Here is a 22,231-nt window from a genome sequence, read left to right on the forward strand (position 1 = left end):
TCATCCATGTAAGAGTTACATAAGTTTTTATTGAACAATAAAACTTGACCAACACATCCTGCTGACTGCTGTGTTTCATTAAGCAATATGAGAGCAGGATAATTGTCTTTTTTATTATAGGTGTACCTTTGCACTGCTTTATGTGTACAAGAGATCAGCTGCATCATATTGCTGGATTTCATGTTGTTTTTTTTTGGACACAGGTTCAGTTGCCAAGCAGAAAAACCTTCAATTATAGTAAATAGATTTGTCTACATATTGTACTGAGACATTGATTAAATTGTGGGTGGCTCATCCACTCCTGCACAGTATAGCGTCATGCCTACAGCTCAAATTACACCCAAAGAACTTGCCTCCATCACAAACAAAACTAAAACGTTTTTCTATCAAAAGTAAAATGGCTTTGCACCATGTAACATATACTTGTTAATCTAGGCATGTTTGCATGTAAGTGTGAGTGTATGTTTTAGACATTGCTAATGAGGATCTTGCTGGGTGCTGATGACAGCTGGTCTATCACAGTTGTTTTCCTGAGAAACTGAAGGCGTATACTGCACCTGATTACACATATACAGCAGTGTATAGGAGCTAACATTAAAGGCTTATAGTTTATTATGTAATTAAACGGATTTATGTATAATTGATCAGGCATTTTGTGAGGATGTAATCTAATAAGATTCACTTCACATGTGTTCAGGCAGAGCAGGAAGAGCTGCCAGGCATTTCACCAGGGGACATGTGGAATTTGGCATCACAAGTACTTTTTGTAGCTGAGGTCAAACCGTGTTCAAATCTAATTATTTCTTCTTCTGCACTTTGGAGCCGTCTGAGCCGTCAGTAAGGTCCTGGTGTCCTTTCAGAAAGCGTAGGATCTTCTCAATGGTGGCCTCTTGATATTCATGGGACCATCTGTATGGAGAGATGGCAGCATTTGATCAACACACCTCATGACTCTAATGAATGTTTAACAGATCCAATAACAAAGCAAACAAAGCAACCCTGTTAAACATCTTAAAAACCAGTTGTTCCTCTTTTTTACCATGTCAAACACTGTTGTATGTGATGAATACCCAAAATCTCTCAGTTACAGCCCAGCATACGGTGACTCACTTGATGCCGTTGAAGTTGAGAATGGCTCTCATGTCCTCTGGTAGAGACACAGGGTCAGGCCACATGAAGTTCTCTGTGACTGGAACTATGTTCTTCTTACCAGCCAGGGCTGTGACTATTTCCTGCAAAACAACATATTTAAGAAACATTGAAATGTGAGGCATAAATGTGTAAGAGCACGAAAAGTGAAAGTTTTAGTCACAATATTGTGTCGTCTGCTGTAGTTGATACAGAAGTCACAGTGTCAGAGTAGTCTGGCTTTAAGTTTGCAGCCTTTCACACAGAATAATCTTTGTGGTATTTAATTTCAAATGCAATTTTGTTATCGTTGCATCACTAGTTCTTTGAAGTGTGGGCATTAAGGTACAGTGCAGTGTTCACCAAAACCAATGATGATTAGTGATGGTGGTTATCTCTGAACATTCACATTTTAACCCACATGTGAGAGAATGGAAAGCTTCTGACCTTATGCACCCAGTCCTTCATGGCTGTGTCACCCATGCACTTGTCGAGTGCATTGGCAGAGAGAACCAGGATGAAGTTGCGCGCCCTCTCTACACTCTGAATTAGTTTGTCCTCAAATTTACCAGCCTCGAGTTTCTCCACATCTATAAAGACGCTGTATCCTCGAAGCTGCAGGTGCACCTTGAGGAGACTGGGGGTGAGGAGGGAATGACAAGATTCATCACTCTTTTAGACCAACTGGTCTTTTTTTAAATTTCATCAATTTTCTATTTGACTGTCAGACCTGGCCAGCTGTGAGCCAGTGGTCCGGCGGTAGCTGATGAACACGTCCGGCCCTGCAGGCCGAGCGTCTGTATGGCATGGTTTTAAAGGCCCGCGGCTGGCAGACAGTATCTTTGTTCTGTGGACTCCATTGTCTATGTGGCAGTCGTGCTGCAGCTGCTGATCGGTCAGGTGCTGGATGTTGTTGCGATCCACTCCTGACTGGACCAGGCCATAGGTGTACTGACGGAAACGAGGGTCCACTTCAACCAACCAGTCAGCCATGTTTGTGGGGTCGCATGTCGAGTAGTTGGCATAAGTCTTCAGCACACGCAAGTCTCTCATAAATCTGAAGAATGCAACCAAACAGAGCAGCAAATCAGACCAGTGTGACATCGATCAGCTTCACTCCCATGTGTTAAAAGGTGTTGATCACTTACCTCTTGCGGGTGAGGCCTGCAGTCATGCCCAAATCTGAGCTCAAGTTCTGCTCGGTGATGTTCAGCAGGAGGTCTCCATCCACCTGCAGCTCCTGTACAAGAAGATCACTGACATCACTGACAGATCATTTGTTCATAGATCTGTTTTCATCTTTCTCCTGAGGCTTTACTCACCTGGAAACGGTCGCAGAAGCCACTAAAGCCAACCTGCTGCAGCCACGTCTGCACCTCGCAGGTTTTCCAGTTGGGCACACATGACAGGATTCGTTTTGGCACATCCTCTCCCATCATGCTCAGCGCCCGCTTGGCAAGGGCACAGGCTGTGCCATTACTGGAGTACATGACGATTCTCTTGAGGCTCTGCACTGCACCAATCTCTTGAAATATCTTTTTAAAGAAGGACATATTCAGTCACAACAACGATACCAGGCCTGTGTTTTTGCTCAAAAGGAATGAATGGACAATAGTTGTACCTTAGTGTTGCGCTGGCGGGACTTGATGCTGGCCTCAACACAAAGGTAGAAAGCAGCAATGCATGTCCCCTCTATTCTTGTGCCATCCAGTAAAGGCAGGAGTTGCTGCAGGTCAGACGCTGTTCTCCCCTGCATGCAGTCCGCTCTGTCCAACAAACTGCGGGCAAAGTCTTCTGGGTCCAAAGATGCGATGAATGGCTCCACCAGCTCCAGGGTTCCTGATTTCACCACCTCTTTCTCAATTTCTCGGTTTGCAGCTAACACAGCCACAGCCAAGCAGGCATGGAAGCGAATGAGTTCATCTTCTTTGGAAAAAGCCAGAGGGAAGAGCCACTCAGCTGCCTGCTTCTCAATCATCCATCTCTGGCAGCGGTGGCCTCCATACATGGCACAGTTAGCCAGAGCCACGGCGCAGTGGCGCAGCACGGTGGGGTCTGTGCCCCGGCACCAGAAGAGGAGGGCATCCAGGGCGCCGTTAGTGATGAGGTGCACAGACGTCTCCTCGGTGTGTTTGAACATGTGCTCCAGGATGCCAGAGACGCTGCGAGCCAGCTGAGCATCATCCTGCTGTCGGGTCAGGTTGAGGATCACCCCCAGACCCATGCGTGCTACATAGTCCCTGCCAACATAAGTTTGTAACATACATTCAGTTAGCTGCAAAATGAACTAATACAGCAATAGCAGACAAACATGTGATCACAGCATCAACAAATATTTTTACTTATAGTTATCAAATACCATACAGTCCTGATCTCAGTGCCTAAAACCTGAGGATGGGCTTAATTATTTCACTGTAAATTCAAAATTTTGGACTCCTGGTTGAACAAAATATCATGATGTCTGTGAAAGGGAATTTTAAACAATATAAAGAGAGATCATTTAACAGATCAATCAGTCACATATATGCCCTACATCAAAAAGGAAAGGTCACATGACCAAAATAACATCAATGCTGTCACAATATTTTGAAGCTTAACTTCTTGTTATTTATATTTTGTGAGTTTTTGTACTGTCATCCCTGCACAAAGCATTAAAACAGAGTGGCACAATCTCAGCTGAATTTATCACTGACATTTTTCATCTGGAAGTTCCTGCACTGCCTGCAGCCTACCTGTTTTCTGAGATCAGTATCTGCTCCAGCAGTTTTGCAGACTCATAGGCGATCTCCACACCAGATGTCTGTTGGAGCTGAAGGAGCAGCTCCAGGCCTCCATCTAGTCGGATCCTGTTGCAGATCTCCTCGGCCACCTGACGGCCTACTGTGGGTAAAACCCAGGCCTCTTCCACCAGCTGAAAGATCTCAGCGATGGCCCTGCGGGTCTCATCTGAGTCTGATGTTTCCTGTGCTGATTTCAGCCGCCTGATGGCGGAGCGCAGGGCGGGGAGCGAGGTGTCTAAAACCGTCTGTACGTCGGCGTTGATCCCCGGAGAGACCGCTTTGGGGTCGCATCCAGAGCCGCTCCTTCCTCTCTGCAGCCGGCTAACATATTCTGGGACAGTGAGCCTGTCTGTGCTGAACATGATGGAGAAGTGTCGATAGAGCTTCCACAGGAAGAGCGTCAGAGAAAGGAGCATCTACCGGCAGAAATCAGTGGATGTAACACTGAATTGTCTTCACTGAGGCCTGTGATCCTTTCAGCCAGTTGTCCGCCTGGTAAACAGTCCTACAGATGCGTCAAGCCCTCAGCTGTAAATCAACAGTGACAGCTTTCACCAAATTGCATCACTCCTCATCATCACCTCAGTAAGCCATTAAAGACTCATAAGCAGGCCTGGAGCAGGTCATCGGATGTTTACGCAGAGTCTCAGCTGCTGCTTTGTCTCTCTCTCATCCCACCGACCAATGGAGGACCGAGGATCTGAAGGCTGGAGAGAACAATCTACTTGTGCTCCAGAGAGGAAAAATAAATGATTGTTGTCTGCCTGTCCCCTAGCATTCACTGAGCTTTTGCAGACAAACAAAGGAGGCCTGTTGTTCTCCCTCCCAGGCATGCACTGCAGCAGCTTGTTTGTGCCAACAAAATATCAACAATGTCACTTTTATCCAGAAGCAGGCTCGGACCTATCGCATCCTTTGGTCAGCATCCGCAGGCTGCCTGTATCTTCAAGGATCTGTACCGCCCCCCGGCTCCGGAGACAGCCGGGGATGCACAGGATAAGAAGCACCCCCTCACCTCCTACCCCTCCTCCTTGACGTCACAGCCGGTCAGAGCGCGCTCAGGCTGACTGTAAACACACAGGCCCCCTGCTGGAGGAACCAGAGAAAAACCTCAGACCTGCACAGAGAATAATATCCTGTACAATAAGTACTAGTATGAAGCCAAAGATGTTCATGAGATGTTCAAAGTTCAACTAGACAGTGAGCTAAACTCTGACTCAATGATGCAAGATGTGTCCTTCTAGTAGGTTGCAGCTTTAATATACACACTTGGCACAGCTTTGAATACATAGTGAAACTAAATCAATAAAAAGAAAATAAATCTGCATTTATCCTCATGAAATGTAACATCACAAAGAATGTAAACCCTATTGAGACGTTTATAGTGGCCACTAACATAACAATCATCAAATAAATAATGGCAAATAGGCAATAAAAATGACACATAACAACAACTGAATTAAACGGCAGCTTAACGTAACTCAGCATTGACGATTGACGTCCAACGTAGGCTACATAAATCGAATTAGCTTCAACAAACAAATTCCCAAGCTTGCATTTAAATTCATACATGTAATAACTTATAGTAATTAAATAAATGTAATCATACATACAGGTGTTGCCTCTGCGGGAGTTACACTAAGTGTTTCTCTTGTTTTGATTTTATCATCTGAGCCGATCTTCATCACCAGCTGTTTAAACCGAGCGCTGCGTTCTGCTCGAACCTTTGTTTACTTCTGCAGTTTCAGAATAAAAGCCTGAGTTTCAACATAAAAGTCTATCTAAATAAAATAACCAAAATGTGGCTGAAAGGCAGAACACACATAGAATTATGAATGTGGTTTAATTGTGGGCTTTTCATTATTGTGGTTTATAACGTTAAACATGTGACTGTAAACTGTAAACAATGATCTATTTGAACACACAAGAAAAAACATAAGACCTTTTCCTTATTTGCTACATGCGTTTTATTGAACTGCAGTGCATTGAGCTCTCTAAGTCAGTGTACCAGGGCTTAATAGGCCTATTTAACAACAGAGATTATTAATAAACCTGTGGGGCAAAAGAAGCACCAACTTTAAAAGATGCCATGTTTCAGCAGAGAAGGCCTTCAATGATGGCCTAATACTAAAATCATTGTGAGTCACTTGCATTGTTCCAATTGTATAATCTTTATACTGTGTTTGTATTGTCAGCCTAAACTTGCTTTAGGTCTCTGCACACAGCATTATTTTAAGCACTGCTGTCACTTAATGACCCATAAACTGCAGTAAACACACACAAAAAGCCTTTATCAGAGGTCACCGGATGATCACATGGCCGAAACTTTTGTTTCCTATTGATCTCTTTTTCTCTGTCTCTCTCTGTTTATTTGCTCAACTGGAAAAAGATTTGCAAACAAGGTTAAAGCAAACAAGGAAGTGGGGTGACTGACTCATGTTTCCAATGATTGGAAACGCACGGTCCGTCATTACTGTCTCATTCTGTGTTCTAACACAACAGAGGCAACATGAGGCTGTGCGCTGTCCTGCTGCTCGCTCTGCTCGCTCATGCTGCTCCTGAAGATGGTAAGTTTAACAATAAAAATATAAAATATTAGAAAGTTCAGAAGCTGAGGAAAATGCAGGTATGTGTTGTTCATAAGGCTTGATTGGGCTTGTTTGTGTACAGACAGTTTGTGTTAGCACCTACAGGATAACGTGTATCTTGTATGATTATTTGATCAACATACAGTGTTGATGTCTTTGTATGTGCAGAGTCGTGCCTGGGCCGCTGTGAAAATGGCTTTGACTCTCAGAGGAAGTGTCAGTGTGACTCTATGTGCAAGTACTACAAAAGCTGCTGCTCTGACTTTGAGGTCACCTGTGGGATGACGAGTAAGACATCTCCCTGCTCACAGTATATGTTTAGAATGCTTTGAACAGTGCAGAAAATAGGGTTGTTGATGTCACCTCTGTCCACCTTCAGCTCGAGGAGACACCTTTGTGTTAGCAGAGGATGATGATGACTTGCTCGAAGGCACCACTGCAGCCCCTCGGCCTTTTTTTACAGCTGTCAGTCGGCGACGGCAGAAACCCACACAGCCTCCCGTCCCAGACTTTGATCTCAGACGACAGGAGCATCTAGAGACCACTCTTCAAATGACCAAACCCAGCCTTATCCAGAGGGGCCATGTTGCACAGACACCTGTTCCAGACACAGCCCAGCCCACAACCCAGCCTCCAATTAATGCAACAGCTGAGACGACTACTGCTCCTGTCACAACCGCTGCCACCACCGAAGCCCCTGACCCAGACGCCGAGGTGTGCAGCGGCAGGCCTTTTGACTCCTTCATGCAGCTGAAAAATGGCTCCATCTATGCCTTAAGAGGTGAGTGAGAGGCTTAGTCTGATGCCCTGTCTTTGCTGCAGAGAACACAATAAGATCTTTGTGTCTTTGTGTTTCCAAGGGGAGTACTTTTTTGAGCTGGACCAGAAGTCAGTGCTTCCTGGTTACCCAAAGCTCATCAAGGATGTGTGGGGCATCAAAGGGCCAATTGATGCTGCATTCACCCGCATGAACTGTCAGGGGAAGACTTACATCTTTAAGGTGGGGCCAGAGAAAATATTTTGCATTTCAGTGCAAATTGAATTCTAATGATTCAAAATCTTTTATCAGGGTAGCAAGTACTGGAGGTTTGACAATGGTGTTCTGGATGAGGACTATCCTCGAGATATCAGTGTTGGCTTTGACAAGATTCCTGATTATGTGGATGCAGCGTTTTCCCTGCCTGCCCCCGGTCACCACGGCAAAGAAAAGGTCTTTTTCTTCAAAGGTACAACCAAAGATTCTGTATGTGTTCCAAGCACTTTCTGTTGGATTCACTATCTCACATTCACACATTTATTTGGCATTTTGTTGGGTACTCCAGGCGACCAGTATTACACATATGAGTTTTTGCACCAGCCATCCCATGAAGAGTGTATCACCATGTCTGAGAGGTCTCCACCCACAATGTTCCGGCAGTACACTGATGTCTACTACAACAACTATGAGCACTTCTTCAGCGAGCTCTTCTCTGACTGTGAGCTGTGTTGTCATATATACGCCATTTGTTTAGAGAAACATGTACAAACTAACCTACTTTATCCTCTTTAGTGCCTCAACATCATGGAAATCACCACTTCATTGACAAGGACTGGAAGGGCCTCAAGTCTCCAGTGGATGCTGCCATGGCAGGCAGAATCTATGTCACCGCCCGCAGGCCACCACCACCACGCCGAAACGACTACCAGCCTGACCAGCAGTGGGGTCAACAGCAAGGCCAGCAGTGGAACCAGCAGCAGTACCAGCAGTATGGGGGGCAGTGGGGTCAGAGGAGGCGGAGCCGTTCACCTTTCTGGGGATCCATGGCTGAGCGGGGGATGAACATGGGTCAAGAGTTTGCTGAACGCGGAATGGAAATGGGTATGAGACTGGCAGAGAGGAGGATGGAGATGGAGGAGAGGCTTGGACGGGACTGGGACAGACGGTGGGATCAAGACTGGGACCAGGATAGGCGGAGAGATCGCTACCAGCAGAACAACAGGGGCAACTATGACTCCAGAGATGACAGGGTGAACTTGGAGGATCCCCTTCAAGGGACTATACCCATACAGAGCGTCTACTTCTTTAGAGGAGGTAACACAGAGGGGGGAGATTCCTTAAAAACAACCTAACTGCCTCGCTTGTAGCTGTAATAATCAATGCTAAGATCATGTTCTTTTATTATTACTATTTAAACAATTATGAATAATATCACCAGTTAATCATACAAATGTTACTATGTTGACAAAAACAACAACTGTGAGCTGCCAAAGCCTCATGTGAGCTCTAATCCAATTTAATCTGCTATACTGTTTCATCCAAAGGACAACGATCATCTGGTACAAATAAATGAGGAATAATCAAGGAACGAAACAGCCACTGATATTTAGAACAACTCTGGGATAATGTTGATGGGCAGACACGGCTGTGAGAGGCAGCATGAACTAATTGGATCATGCTTTGCTCTTAAAATGCTATTATAACAGGTTTCACATGCTGTGCATTAGTCCACATGATACAAAAACAGATGACTAAAATCACTGCAGTTTCCTTTTACTCTGCTTCTACAGTATTTCTGTGTGTGATTGTTAGTATTGTTGTCTGGGTTAAAGCATTCCGATGACTTCCAAGTGTAATTAAACTGATTTGTTTATGTGTTTTCTAGATAAATACTACAGAGTGGACCTCAAGAGTAAGAGAGTTGATCCTGCCGCGCCTCCGTACCCCAGATCCATTGCCAAGTACTGGCTGGGCTGTTCGAAAACCACCGGAGCAGAGAAGAAGTAGTCTAGAATATCTTACTGTAACTACATTACTGTATAGTCATCTGCCTGTTAAATGTGTGTCAGGCATGTTCAGTGTACCACATTACTAGCAACTCATCACCTTCAGCAAATATTGGAGATTAGAAAGTCCAGACTCTACTCGTGGCCAAAGGTCAGCGAGCTGATTTTCCCCAACTCTGCATGTGTTTTCAGTGTTAACTGACCAGCTACAGCAAAATTAGATTCAACTGAGAAAGCAATCTATACTGTACATACTGGTATAAAAAATGCTAATCTGCAATAAATCATCTAAAAATGTTTATTTACTGTTATTAATCATTACAACACATATTTACAGTCCAAACACCAAAACAGGTGTTTTTTAAGGCTCATTAACACACAAACATCTTCACATCTAGCACTTAAGACAGACGTGTATTGGATGATTCCTGTGTCATTTTACCGCTCATTAACAATCTGTTTTTTGCCTGTTTCATTAATGACTAATTAAATATGGGAAAAACCTGGACTCATATATAAATAACACTTTCATCTACATTGCTTTTTAACGGTAACAGATATTTTAAATGTGTGTCTAACTGCAGAATAATAAATATGCAGCATCATTTCTATCAGTCCTGCTGACACAGTTGCTCAAAGGTTATGAAGGGTTAATCAGGACGTTTTCATAGCAGGGTTCATCAGTGACCACTGCGCCTTCGTTGGCGATGACTTCTGTCATGCTCGTGGTGTCTCCTGCTGGTCCTACGGTCAGGTAGTTGCTCTCAGTCTGTCCTGCACTCAGGTCTCCGCCCCGACTCATGTCTCCTTCAGCCCTCACGGATGACCCTGAGTCAGCCGAGGCCATCTCAGGCACACTCTTCAAAATTGATGACAGCGGTCGCTTTGGAGTGCCGCCGTCTGCTGTGGGAGGGTCATTAGAACCACCGGCATCAGTGGAATTGTGGGAGGCAGCATGCTTCCTTCTTATTGGCTTACATACACCAGTCTCTCCTCCAGGAGGACCTCCCTGCTCCCACACAGTTGCCCGGGCTCCCAGCTTCCGCCTGGGTGGTTTGGTAATCCCCTCAGCTCCCTTTGGTTTGGACCTGCCAGGCTCCTGCTCTCGTCTCTGGAGGCTGCTGAGTCTTCTCAGCATGGCCTGAACTGGGCCTTCAGAGGTTGACTCGATCTTTGTAACAGGCCTGCCTGTCTTACCCACCGTCACATACACTGTCGTGACTTTATGTGAGGCTCCCGGCTGAGCGTCAGATGCTAATGCAGATGACTGGGACCCTTTTTGAGCAGCTGTATTGGACATAGTCCGTCTTCGTCCTGGTGCTCCAGGTACCTGCAGAGTGGCCCTGGAGGGGGTTCTGTCAACTTCCTGATCCTCTACCTCATAGGCAGACTCCTGATCATGTGTCACTTGCTCATCTACTCCATCTACCCTCTCCTCACAGTCAGCTCCATCCTCCTCTCCAGCTCTAGCTGCACCTCCTTGACTTTGGAGGGCCGAAAGCATCAAGACACCCCATGGGGACTTGGGTTTGCTGCGTGTGAGAGTGCCGGGGTCCTGAGCAGATCCACGCCTCTCCTTGGGGCTGAAGCGAGTGCCCTCTGCAAATGAGACTGATGGCCGCTTGGACTTGGCGATGCTGGAGGTGCGAGGGATGTTAAATGATGAGGTGATGTCTTCACTGCTGAAGCCTGATGGATCTAAGAACATGTTACACTTGGAGCTCATCTCCTGGAACTCTCCACCCGCCACAGCTGGGATGTCTGTCAGTCAGAGAGAGCAAAAAATCAGAACAGTTTGCATATTTGTTTCTTTTTACCACCAGAAGAGGGCAATGAAACCCTGGTAAACAATAATTCTTTACCTACCTTCTCTGGGAGGGACAGAGTAGAGAGCCTCTCCTTCCTCTTCATCACTATCAAAAGATGACCCCTCAGTTACCCAGCCAGAGGAAGGAGGCTCAATGAAGCTGTGATTGAATGTTAGCTCTGGGTCATGGTGAGATACTGTGCATATAAACAATAAAGAAAATCAAATGATATAAACATTTATTAAGTTCCTAAAATTTGACATCTTACATTTCTACAAGTTACCTAAACATTACACTCTGAGTGTCCTTAGTTAATAGTGTATCACTCTACTACACTTATATATTATGTGGCTGACCTGTAACACGTGGCAGGCCAGAGGACCAGTCAGAGATACACGGGAGGGCGGCACCAATGTTTGCCAGCACGCTGTAGACGTGATATTTCAGCCGAACTGACAAGCCACCTTCAGCTACTGCCCTCCTAGGAAGAAGAAGACAAGGTAATACATTCAGAAGTAGATGTTCTCATGAACTTCTATACAATCTGAGCACACCCTCTGCAGGTCATTAGAAAGAATGCAGATGTAAGACGGTCTTGTTCTGGCTCACATTTGGTGAACATAATATTTAAAGTGAGGACCAACCTATCTTTGCTATCAGCAGGAGGTCCTCCACAACACAAACAGCAGCACAGTATAGCCACAAGCACCAGGAGCAAAGGCACCAGCACGCCTGCTAGTACAGCACCACGGCCACCTGACACACACATGTGAGAGAACGTGTGACACCCTGTCGCCTCAGAAGTACACTCATGTATACATGGATGTACTGTTTCAGTGAGTGGGTGAACATACTGTTGGGACAGACTCCAGTGACAGAGTGGCAGCCGACTCCCTCACCGCAGTCACACACAGAGGAACAGTTGAGGCCAAACTGCAGGGCAGGGCAGCTGCAGTTACAGCTGGGGAAACCATGACATAATTACACCACCACATCAAGCAAAGAAAAAAAATAAATCATGATCTGTTTTAGTAATAGGTGAGCAGTGTCAGAGAAACAAAGGAGAAAGAAGATCAAATTAAAGGGATAGCCCAGCATTACTTCAGATTCGTTTGCAGGTAAATTCTGCTTTGATTTACGGCTCACCTCTCTCCCTGAAAGCCAGCCTGACAGACACATCTTCCTGTCACATGATGGCAGACACCATGGAAACACGGGCTGCACGGGAAGCTGCATCCGTCTCCAAATGTCCTGTCGGGACAGGCCTGCTCACACCTGGACAGGGATGTAAATATTAAGGGATAACACAATCAGCTGCGTGCAGCATTAAGGATGTGTTTTTCAGTTCCCAGAGGATAACGATGTAACATCAGAAATAACTACCAGAAGTCACAAGGGTCATATCTGTTGCTGAGAGGAGAATGAAACATGTAAACACGTGATTATAATGTGTTGTTCTGGTTTGCCACAAAATACATGCACACCTGGATCCGGTCCACCCAGCATCACAACTCCTACACCTCCCACTTTTTGGGTCACAAGGCTCATTATTCCTGCAATGCGGACACTTCTCCTTGCAGCCGTCCCCATAATAACCATATGGACATGGGCGGTCGCATCGTGTGCCGTTCCAGCCGGGCTCACAGGCAGCACACACTCCATCAGTGGCAGAACAGAGCTGGTTGTCTTTACAGTGGCCACAACTAAAAAAACAGAATCAGAGTTCATCATGAGAAACAAAGTGTCCTACAAACAGGTGTATCCTCACATACACACCTACCTCATTTTACAGCCACTGCCATAATTCCCAGCATCACATGGCTGGTTGCAGAAGTTACCCTGGTAACCCGGGTGGCACAAGCACTGCCCGGTTGCTGCGTCACACCTGCTGTGTGTGAGGTCACAATGACATGCCCGGTCACAGCTGGGTCCCCACGAGCCCGCCTCACACTCACACACACCGGTCCTTTGATTACACGGTGACTGGTTGCAATTGCAAGAGCCCAGACATTTAGACCCCCAGTGGCCCCTGTTGCACTGACAGCGGCCTGTCAGCTGGTCACACGTCTGACCCACAGATCCCCCAGTAGTGCACTGGCACGGTTTGGAGCAGGTGGAAGACCACCAACCATCATCACAGGTGCAGTTTCCATAGACAGGGTGGCAGTGGCCATGGCGGGCACACTTGCAGGAGTACTGGCACAAGGGACCCCAGCGGTTGGGGTTGCAGGTGCACTTACCAGTGACAGAGTCACAGCGGCCATTCGGGTAGCACTGACACACCCGACGACAGTCCGGAGCCCAGAACTCAGGAGGACAGCCTAACAAACAAAAACAAACACAGCAAACGCACACAACAGGGGTGTGTGTTACTTCTGTGCATATACTCACAGACATACTCACTGTTACCCATAAAGTCACAATCATTTCTTTTCATGAAATGATTGTGATAATGTTGTCACCTCACAGTGAAAAATGAAATAGGAATAAAAAGAGGAATGTGCCTGAGTGTGTGCAACAGCATACTTAAATTCAAAAACACTAGATTTCATATAACCATGTAGTGCTTGGCTCCACTGTCGATTTAGACTTACGTGTTTTACACTGAGCTCCGTAGAAGCCAGGTGGGCACCGACACACTCCAGGATGTAAACATATCTCACCCTTCAGGCAGGCCTGCTCACCCTCACATATAGCTACACACACAAGGCACACAAAGGGGTGAGAAAACAAACTGAATATTGGGGCAGTAATACAGATGAATGAAAACAGATTTCTGGCTATTACATATATATATATATATAAACATTTAAACTCACCAAGAGTGCACTCTTGTCCTTCTTGACGCCATCCAGGGCAACATATGAAGGTTGAAGGGTCTCTGAACATGATCAAATCAGCTTTATACATCTGAGACTTGTCAAGTAACACAATAAAGTGTCTAAAATCAACTAATAACATTAGATGCAGAGAAATAAGTAGAACATTTAGCCTGTATTAAAACCAAGCAGACAGACATCTAAAGAAGGTGGAGCTCTGAGAAAGCCACAAAAAGAAATGCATGATCACGTTGATTGTCTCTGCTGGTCTAACGATGCCTTTTGGTCAAAAGCTTCCTTAATCTGGACTCATCACTTTGCAGTTAAGCCAGCAGGTGTGAGTGAAGGTAAACATTTTAATTTACCTCATATTCTGGCAGACATTCCTCCCAGCAGGATCCAGCGTGTGTGTGGAGGCCATCAGACAGCAGAGCAGAGCACTCAGGGCTCTGAGGAGAAGCTTCATTTCCACACAAAGTCGGAAATCAAATCCTTTGACAAAATATTTGTGTCTTTATGTCTAACTTCTTTCCTTCTTAATTTACTTCCAGAGATGAGATCAGAGGCAGTATCCCTCTTCTGTCTGCCCTCCACCCTTCCCTCCGTCTCCTCTCTCTCTCTCTCTCAATCTCTCCGGTGAGTCGTCTTGTGGCTTCAGTGCAGCCAGAGAGGTCGAAGCCCCCGGGTTTCCTCTTCCCATTTCCTGGGGAAGTCAGAGCCACTTCCTTCTATTCAGCCATATGCAGAGCTTTTTAAAGCTGGTCGAACACTAACACACAAAACTCGCCACACACACTAGTGGAACGTGTACAAACACACCCCACACGCACTCCTGATGTTCACCTTCTTCCCAGAATCTGTTGTTGACCGTCTTACAGTGGGTGATGAGAAAGCCTTCCTTATAAGTCCAAAAAGTCAGAACAGTCATGTGATCACGACAAAACATGATATAAAAAGACTGAAATAAGATTTGTTTATTTTTCAGTGCATGTAGTTTAATAACATTTCTATGTCACAGAAAGTCCACAGATTTTATGAAACTTTCCGTAAAACTCATAAACATGGTTACAAAAATAAATTGCAAAGAGTATTTTAGGAGAAGGTTTAACTGTAGACGTGTACTTTGTCCCTCAACGTCGATGTATGTAGTGCTGTGATCAGACATTGAGAAGGGACGAGAGGGGCAGACATAACTTGTCAGTTGACGGTGAAACAACACACAAGGTCTCTGACGCCCACAAGGAAGCACAAAACTTTATCTAGTTTTATATTTATTGAGCTCATTTACAGCTCTATAGTTGTACATTAAGTCCCTACGAGACTACCTATGTAAAGTATCTGTATCAGAGCAGTCTGAGGCCTGAGCTTCACACAACAACTTCTATATATCTATAGACATTTGATTAGAAATCAGTGGCTCAGTCAGCACTAGGGATCAACTCTCTTAGTGTTGCCGTAATGCCCTCGTGAACTTTGGTTGTAGGTAGCAAGTGAATGCATGGAGGAAGTGTTGACTTCATAATTAAGAGTGAAGCAGAAATACCAATAACATAATCAATTATGTTGAATTGCCCATGCATTATACAAAAACTGAATAACTCATCTCTTTCTGTCTGTCTCTAAAAACACCCTTTGTATGTCACATTAAATAAAAAAACTCTATATAGGTTCATATTATAGTAAAGTTATCGATCTGCAGAGGCTACAATTCCAGCTTATAACACAATTATGGCACCACAATCGAATACACACCAGCGAAAGCTTCAGGGTGTGCAAAGAACTGGCCACTGAAATTTACAAAAATATATTTTTTAAAGACACAAGCACCGAGTTAAGGCTTAAGGGGTTACAATACACTCACTGCTGGAAGACAACTGGTACTATAGCTACAACTTTTCCTTTTAGGTGCATAGAAGTGCTGCAAATCATTAAAGTACACACATGGCTTAAAAGCTCCCCTTATGAGGTATGAGCTAAGTGACAGTTTTGTAGCAAAAATATTGTCAGCTATAAAATGTACATCTGCCCTCTGGTGGAAAAGAGGTGAACTTAACTTACTGTGTTCCATATTAAGTGTGAGTTTCATAAAATATAGTCTTTGTATTGTCTTTGGTTTCCATGATTGTTTTAAAATAAAACATGAATAAAATGGTTGTTGTTAATACTTGCAGTTGCAGTAATACTGTAGTACTTTGTACCGTATATACTGTAGATAGATCCTCCTCCAGTTTATCACCTCTATGGAAAATAAAAAGACTTACAGCCAGGATTAAATTAAACAGAAAGAGGAGACCAGATCCAATTAGTTTAAAAAGCTGACGTGTTTAAAATACACTCACTCGCTCTTGTGTCTCACTCAAATATTGCTTTTTAACAGACACACTCTGGGTCTGCATTTAAATGTCCTCGTAACCTTTTCTCTGAATCACAAACTGATTCCCTGACAAACTTGGAGGACTCTCACAATGGGCTCAGGAAGACGGCCGCTTCTCTGCCTCCTCACTGGCCTCAGAGTCCCCGATGATCTCCCAGCTGGAGGCGGAGTTGCTCATGTGGGTGGGACTGTGACTGCTGCCCGACCGTGTCAGAAAGCCAAAGCTGCAGAGACAGGCATGAGGTCAGATCTGTAGTCAGGGATTACAGCTAAACATAGAGCAGATTGAAAAACATCTCAGGAGCGTGACAGAGGGAGAGAGATGAAACCAGTGTTCTGACTATTGTCTGCAGGGTTGTTTTCTCCATACACAGGGACAGATGCTGACACATCAAACACAGAAGTGAACCCTCATAGCTGGGAGTTGTACTCACAGGTTTCGAATGCGTGACTCAGCTGGTTTGTCAGTCCCATCTACTTCAGTGCCGTCCACTTCTGTCTGCCCAAACAGAGAACTCCTCTCCTCCTCATCACTGTAGAACCAAAACATGAAGCTGTATTCACCTCCTGAGCACATTTCTACATTTGGACATTCATTCTGATTGCAGCTGTGGACATAAGGGATGTACTGTGTGTGTGGGACAGACCTGCTGCTGCACTCGTTTACAGGAATCCCGAGCATCTTGGCCTTAATGAACTTTCTTCTTTGTTTTATGGCAGAGCGGACCGCTTCTAAAAGGAAACCTGGACACCTCTCCTCATTCAGTATCTCCCTATAGAAACACACAGTCTTCTCAATTACATGTGAACTCATTTATCATTAATACCTCAGAACTTCACATTTCCCGGAGGGACAGAGACGTCCACACACCTCTGATAGTAGTTGAGCTCCTCCTGCACCAGGAACAAGTTGGTCTTGAGCTCGTTCCTCTCAAACAGGATGTCGCGCACCTCTTTCTTGGTGAAGCACGGCTGGTCTGGATCTTTCTGGTCAGCTGTCTGCTTCTTCTGTGTCTCCTTTTCAGCTTGCCTTGGACTGGACTGATGGGAGAACAGACATCAGATTCGTCCATCTATTGTTAATGTATGAGAAAGATAAGCGATGTGCATACAGGACTGTTGCTGTTCATTCGATCCAGCTGCACTTGCAGGTTTTCTATCTCTTTGTTTTTCTCCTTCAGGTCGGCCTCCATGTCAGCCTTCCTCTCCACGGTGCTCCTCAGCTGGGCCTGCAGCACATTCTGCTTGTGTCGCAGCTCTGCATTCATTTTCATGAAGCGGTCCAACTGCTCCTGGAGCTGCATACATATAGACATACATAAAGAGTATTTTGAATCTGATTCTTGAATAGTTTCAGGATTGAACCAGGAGTCTCACTAACAACAAGAGCAGTGTGGTAAATACATGCATTAGATTTGGAGCAGGGGGATGGGAAGGCAAGAAATGAAACCACACAATGTCAAAACAAACGCAGCATTCATTCAAGAATGTAAAGAATTCTTGACTTCTGTTTGAACAAACAAATGCAAAATGCCATTAATCATATCCCTGTTCACACAAGTAAACTGACTGTAAAGCATTAACAAACACACCCAGTTATGGCTATTTAAATCATGTGGTATAAGTGCCTTACATACAGACACATTCAGAAAAGCACACTGTAGCTGTGTGAGGGAGGAAACCGTTTCCTGACTTGTTGAAAGTGCAGCTTAAATCCCCAGCAAGTGGATAATGTGTTGATAATCTGTCTGCCCTCTTTCCCTGATATTGAACTACTCGCTGTCCTCCAGTGAGCTTGATATTGTGTTGGTTTATATGATGAAAGTTCTCTTTTGATGCTGCATATTTTAACTGTGTCATGAAAGCAAGGCTACCTGCCACTGAGGTCCCCACATAATAATGGCTGTACTGTACTAATTGCTACAAAGATAAGATTCACTGCAACTGATTTACTTTGTCCTCATCGCTGGCATCATTACTTGGGGGGGGGGGGGGGGGGGGGGGGGCAATGGGAGCGTGAATGCTTCAAACACAAAATCTTTGATCAATGCAGAAGATTTACTGCCGTCATCTGACAAAAACTGAGTCAAGCCAGCTGATGTGATGATTTTAGATGCGTGTCTATATGAGGTGTTATAGCATGAATGCTCAGGGCAGTGACATCTGTAATTATTGATCAGCTTTAAAAGACATGTAGAAAAAAAACTTGCATGATGTAGGAAGTTCGAGTGAACAATACTGCAAACACTGCAGTTTCTAAGAGAAAATGCAAAGAAACCGAACTCAGGCCACAAGCATAAAATTTACCAGAGTGTCAGTGTGTAAAAATAATACACAAATAAATTGTGTGTGTGTCCTTACCGCCTCCACCTCTTTGGAGATGGTGGTTATCTCCTGGGCTTTGGCCCTCAGCTCGTCTCTTTGCTTGTCGACCACCTCTTTCAGCTTCAGCATCACCTCCCGCTCCTGCCGCTGAACACGATCTAACACACACAGACAAACAGTGTCCATTAACAAAGGGTAGTATTTATATAATATAAAGCCCCTTTACAAAATTAGACTTTTGCTTGTTCTGTTTCCTGTTTCTTCGGGTGATCTTAGTTAAATTAAAACCCACATAAATAGGCTGATCCACATTATTTAGAAAGTTCGAAGTTCTTATGTAATAAGGGGAGAAAGATTTGTTTCATGGGCTAAAACAAACAGCAAAAAGTATTCACTGCATGTTATTATATGCTCTTTTTTATTTCTACGTGTATAGTACAAAGTCAGACCTTAAAACCTCAACACAATCTGTACACATTCATTTCAAACACTATATTTTGCTATTATGATGCTCTTGACACATTATTCTGCTTATTAGAAGGCTACTTACTGGAGAATTCTGCCCAAAATATTGATTTAAAATGTCATTTACAAGACTTTTTTTAGCAGATTGAACATTGTTCTCCCCAGTGATTGTATAGAAGTAAAGACTGAAATCTCTGAATATCTAAAAGCCTAGGCAAATAAAACCCAATCTATCACACAGCTAGATATTATTCACAGATGGTTTGTTTTCTAGATCTTACACAAACTGACCCTCAGATAAACTGGTGCTACGGGAAAAACACAAATACTTATGCAAAGCCACTGCTTCACACTGTTTTTCTTTCAGCTACATTCTTATATATGAAATAGTCTGCTGAGCTTCTAAACTTGACAGAACTGCATTCGATGTAGAATCACGTTGCATTCACATGTGCATGCATAAAATCATCTGCCCTGTGGTGTTTAATACAATAAATCACAAATTAGATTTTTTATTTTTTTTGGTCAGGACAGGAAAACAGCAAAGCAGCTCCATCCTTTGAGTCAGATTACTGTGGTTAATTTTCTACATGCTGGAATCTGTCTGTTTGGATATATGATCATTTTCCAGTTTTACTTCATACAGCCAAATATTAACATGTACTGAAAGTACACTCTCTCATACCTGTGAGAACTTCTGCTGCATTATAAACACTGCAGCGACCTGTTCGACTGCATTCAGCCACAGTGCATATGACTGTCGATCCACTGCTTTGAAACTGTACTCTAACCAGTTAATAAAATACACTGTTTCACATACATTTGCATTCCTGAAGTAGAAAACATATCCAACTGGATGTACCTTGATTTGCTTGGCTGGAGAAGAGGACTGACAACACTCAATTCAGATATCATTCTGTTTAGAAAGATACTTTATTAAAATTCAAGAAATTTACTACCAGGAGTGGGGTTCGAACCCACGAGGACTATTGTCCATTGGATCTTAAGTCCAACGCCTTAACCACTCGGCCATCCTGGTTTAAAGAACTTCTTGTGAAAGCTGTAATTTTTTTTATTTTAGTGTACAGTTTACTGAAACAGATTTCAGTGACATACCTTCCTGTGCATGGCTGCCCTTCAGCCTGCTCTGCAGCACCTCCCTGTCCTCCTGGAGCTGCTGTACTTGGACCTGCAGCTCTTCACACCTCCTTTTCCACTGCTGCTCCTTCTGCTGCAGCTCCTAGAGGATAGAGGATCACATTGGCAAATAATAACCTCACAAACTGTGTATTATATTAAAAAATCTGATATTATGATCGCATGTGCTTTAAAGAATCTCCTGAGCATCCAGGAATCTGGTAGTTGTGTCCAAGCAGTGGGTGTGTCATGCTGTTGTTATGTCATGCAGATGTTTTCTTTAAATGGTTCCAAGACATCTCCACAGCAAAGTCTGACTTCCCAAAAACCACACCTATACTTATACATAATGATGTCTTGTCTACAATGCATAAATAAAGCAGATCTGTGCCACAAGGCCTTTTGTGAAGCAAACATGGCACCAATTTAGACTGAACAAACATCCATAAACTACCTTAAAAAGTTACTTTGTTTACTATCAAAATCATAAGAAATGATAGCTGTCACATAATCTCACATTAACAAGTCCTTTTTGTGTTAATAAACCATAAAACATATAGTACAATCAATGACAGGCTGCTGTGTCAATCAATGTGACTGTACACAGCAGAAATAACTGCTCCTTTCACACATGTACTGGTTCAAACTGCATGTATCCCACGCTGTGTAATATAATGAGATCACATCTTTTATAAGACTGGTAATTAAAGTTAAACCAAACCTTTCAGCCGAATTACTGCCTTCAGCCGAATAACTGTCATTCCGCAGTTGCCTTGACAGCAGCTGGTAATTCTGGTTGGCGGACTGATTTTAACTAGTCTGTCCTTAGGAAGGTGCACTTATAGTTTAGTTTTATTACAATAAAAAAACATATAGTTGAATAACTTAATGTCTACGCTATCATTCATATAAAACTATGCCGTAGCAAAAAATGGCATGTTTTACCCCCACATGTAGAGCGAAAACGAGGACATGTAGTTCTTAGCTTGGCTGCCAGTTAGCTTAACGCTTGTCACGACTCAGTAATGCCCCAAGCAACTAAGCTAAAAAACAGCTTATTACACCACTGTGACGCTGTTATAACAGACATATACAATAGTAATAATAAGAAGGCATGTAGGGTGTTAACACATTGTTTACAAAATGGTGGGAGACCTGAAAGCTCCCATGTGTCTCACCCGTAGTTCATGTTTATCGTTGCCCTCCTCGCTCTCTTTCGCTCCTCGTTTCTTCTGCTGCTGCAGCTGGATGGTCTCGAAAGTCTTTAGCAGCTCTTCTTCTCTCTGATTGTGAGTTTGATTCCTCGACGCGAAGCTCTCCAGCAGCTCCAGCACTTTCACTATTTTCGGCACCAGACCCTCGACGCTCTCTTTGCCGTAGCCGTCGATAAGTTTCTCCACCTCGGCGCCGATCAGTTTGGCTATTTCGTACACATCATCGACGGTCAGAGCGGAAAATGTCCTGTTGAAGCAGCCCTCGGTGGCTCTGCTGTCTGAGTTTGTCTCCATGTCTGAGCTCTGGGACAGCTCGCTTCACATGCTCCTTTGCTGCTTCTGCTGCTATCGAAACCGACAGTACTGTCTCGTCAGCGCGGCATGGCCATAAACACATAAACTGATTAATGTGACAACTTCGCAGCTAGCATGCGTGGGTGTGAAGTTTAAAGAGACGCGTCCATCGCTATAGGCAGGTCTCTACCTGCTGCTCTAACCGCAACACCTCGTCTATTTAATCTGTCACGTTACCACCACCCGTAAACACAGTGTATTATAAGGCTGAACAGCTCTCTGCAAGGATCCTCCTACTTTTGTAACCAATGTAAAGCGAGCGCACACATGCAGAGACTCGCCTGCCAGGTCGAGCACACTGATGGACGCAGCAGAGCGTGAACACGGAAATTCCTCCAAATGCTGACCTGTAACTGTCCATTAAATCTCAGATAACTACATCAAGAGAATATAAAAAAAAACAAAGATGCGTAAACCACGGCCAAAACAGCACAGTCCTGGTGACTGGCCCCATTTTGTTGAAGCCCAGACGAGTG

General features: G+C 44.2%; 4 protein-coding genes and 1 non-coding gene across 6 annotated transcripts; 1 reads left to right on the plus strand and 4 right to left on the minus strand.

The window, feature by feature from the left end:
* Positions 1–9: 9 nt before the first annotated feature.
* On the minus strand, positions 10–5,625 carry sarm1 (sterile alpha and TIR motif containing 1). 2 transcript variants are annotated; one of them, XM_028419132.1, is made up of 9 exons: positions 5,522–5,625; positions 3,861–4,997; positions 2,750–3,368; positions 2,451–2,663; positions 2,277–2,368; positions 1,859–2,185; positions 1,576–1,765; positions 1,111–1,232; positions 10–909 (listed from the first exon to the last, which is right to left on the minus strand). In XM_028419132.1, exons 2-9 carry the CDS (start codon positions 4,322–4,324, stop codon positions 798–800), a joined length of 2,139 nt encoding a protein of 712 aa, XP_028274933.1. In that variant the 5' UTR covers positions 4,325–4,997; positions 5,522–5,625; the 3' UTR covers positions 10–797. The 2 variants fall into 2 exon arrangements, with proteins under 2 accessions (XP_028274933.1, XP_028274935.1); XM_028419134.1 differs by having other exon boundaries at positions 3,861–4,994; positions 5,522–5,603.
* Positions 5,626–6,354: 729 nt separating this feature from the next.
* On the plus strand, positions 6,355–9,560 carry vtna (vitronectin a). Its single transcript, XM_028419135.1, has 8 exons — positions 6,355–6,475; positions 6,665–6,784; positions 6,876–7,277; positions 7,357–7,496; positions 7,566–7,722; positions 7,819–7,971; positions 8,046–8,567; positions 9,139–9,560. Exons 1-8 carry the CDS (start codon positions 6,418–6,420, stop codon positions 9,258–9,260), a joined length of 1,674 nt encoding a protein of 557 aa, XP_028274936.1. The 5' UTR covers positions 6,355–6,417; the 3' UTR covers positions 9,261–9,560.
* Positions 9,544–14,499, minus strand: scarf1 (scavenger receptor class F, member 1). The gene is made up of 11 exons (XM_028419124.1): positions 14,252–14,499; positions 13,887–13,948; positions 13,662–13,763; positions 12,848–13,388; positions 12,552–12,770; positions 12,214–12,342; positions 11,922–12,028; positions 11,712–11,823; positions 11,424–11,548; positions 11,126–11,263; positions 9,544–11,020 (listed from the first exon to the last, which is right to left on the minus strand). Exons 1-11 carry the CDS (start codon positions 14,350–14,352, stop codon positions 9,900–9,902), a joined length of 2,757 nt encoding a protein of 918 aa, XP_028274925.1. The 5' UTR covers positions 14,353–14,499; the 3' UTR covers positions 9,544–9,899.
* Positions 14,500–14,845: 346 nt separating this feature from the next.
* On the minus strand, positions 14,846–22,009 carry rilp (Rab interacting lysosomal protein). Its single transcript, XM_028419137.1, has 8 exons — positions 21,366–22,009; positions 20,167–20,290; positions 18,622–18,743; positions 17,373–17,558; positions 17,132–17,301; positions 16,908–17,033; positions 16,695–16,793; positions 14,846–16,484 (listed from the first exon to the last, which is right to left on the minus strand). Exons 1-8 carry the CDS (start codon positions 21,693–21,695, stop codon positions 16,358–16,360), a joined length of 1,284 nt encoding a protein of 427 aa, XP_028274938.1. The 5' UTR covers positions 21,696–22,009; the 3' UTR covers positions 14,846–16,357.
* On the minus strand, positions 20,007–20,089 carry trnal-uaa (transfer RNA leucine (anticodon UAA)). Its single transcript has one exon. It is a non-coding gene; the product is annotated as a tRNA-Leu (tRNA).
* Positions 22,010–22,231: the final 222 nt, after the last annotated feature.

Source organism: Parambassis ranga, chromosome 13 (assembly GCF_900634625.1).
Source record: "Parambassis ranga chromosome 13, fParRan2.1, whole genome shotgun sequence".
Taxonomy (NCBI): domain Eukaryota; kingdom Metazoa; phylum Chordata; class Actinopteri; family Ambassidae; genus Parambassis; species Parambassis ranga.

Coding starts and splice junctions, on each gene's coding strand:
- sarm1 (XM_028419132.1), bottom strand. CDS start 4,324: ATGCTCCTTTCTCTGACGCTCTTCCTGTGGAAGCTCTATCGACACTTC. Junction 2,664..2,749: donor CCCGCCAGCGCAACACTAAG/GTACAACTATTG, acceptor TTCTTTAAAAAG/ATATTTCAAGAGATTGGTGC. Junction 910..1,110: donor CTCAACTTCAACGGCATCAA/GTGAGTCACCGT, acceptor CTCTCCATACAG/ATGGTCCCATGAATATCAAG.
- vtna (XM_028419135.1), top strand. CDS start 6,418: ATGAGGCTGTGCGCTGTCCTGCTGCTCGCTCTGCTCGCTCATGCTGCT. Junction 6,785..6,875: donor GGTCACCTGTGGGATGACGA/GTAAGACATCTC, acceptor GTCCACCTTCAG/CTCGAGGAGACACCTTTGTG. Junction 7,972..8,045: donor CAGCGAGCTCTTCTCTGACT/GTGAGCTGTGTT, acceptor TATCCTCTTTAG/TGCCTCAACATCATGGAAAT.
- rilp (XM_028419137.1), bottom strand. CDS start 21,695: ATGGAGACAAACTCAGACAGCAGAGCCACCGAGGGCTGCTTCAACAGG. Junction 17,559..18,621: donor TCTCCAAAGAGGTGGAGGCG/GTAAGGACACAC, acceptor ATATGTATGCAG/CTCCAGGAGCAGTTGGACCG. Junction 16,485..16,694: donor GAGTCACGCATTCGAAACCT/GTGAGTACAACT, acceptor CTGTCTCTGCAG/CTTTGGCTTTCTGACACGGT.
- scarf1 (XM_028419124.1), bottom strand. CDS start 14,352: ATGAAGCTTCTCCTCAGAGCCCTGAGTGCTCTGCTCTGCTGTCTGATG. Junction 11,824..11,921: donor CACTGGAGTCTGTCCCAACA/GTATGTTCACCC, acceptor TGTGTGTGTCAG/GTGGCCGTGGTGCTGTACTA. Junction 11,021..11,125: donor CTCTGTCCCTCCCAGAGAAG/GTAGGTAAAGAA, acceptor TCTGACTGACAG/ACATCCCAGCTGTGGCGGGT.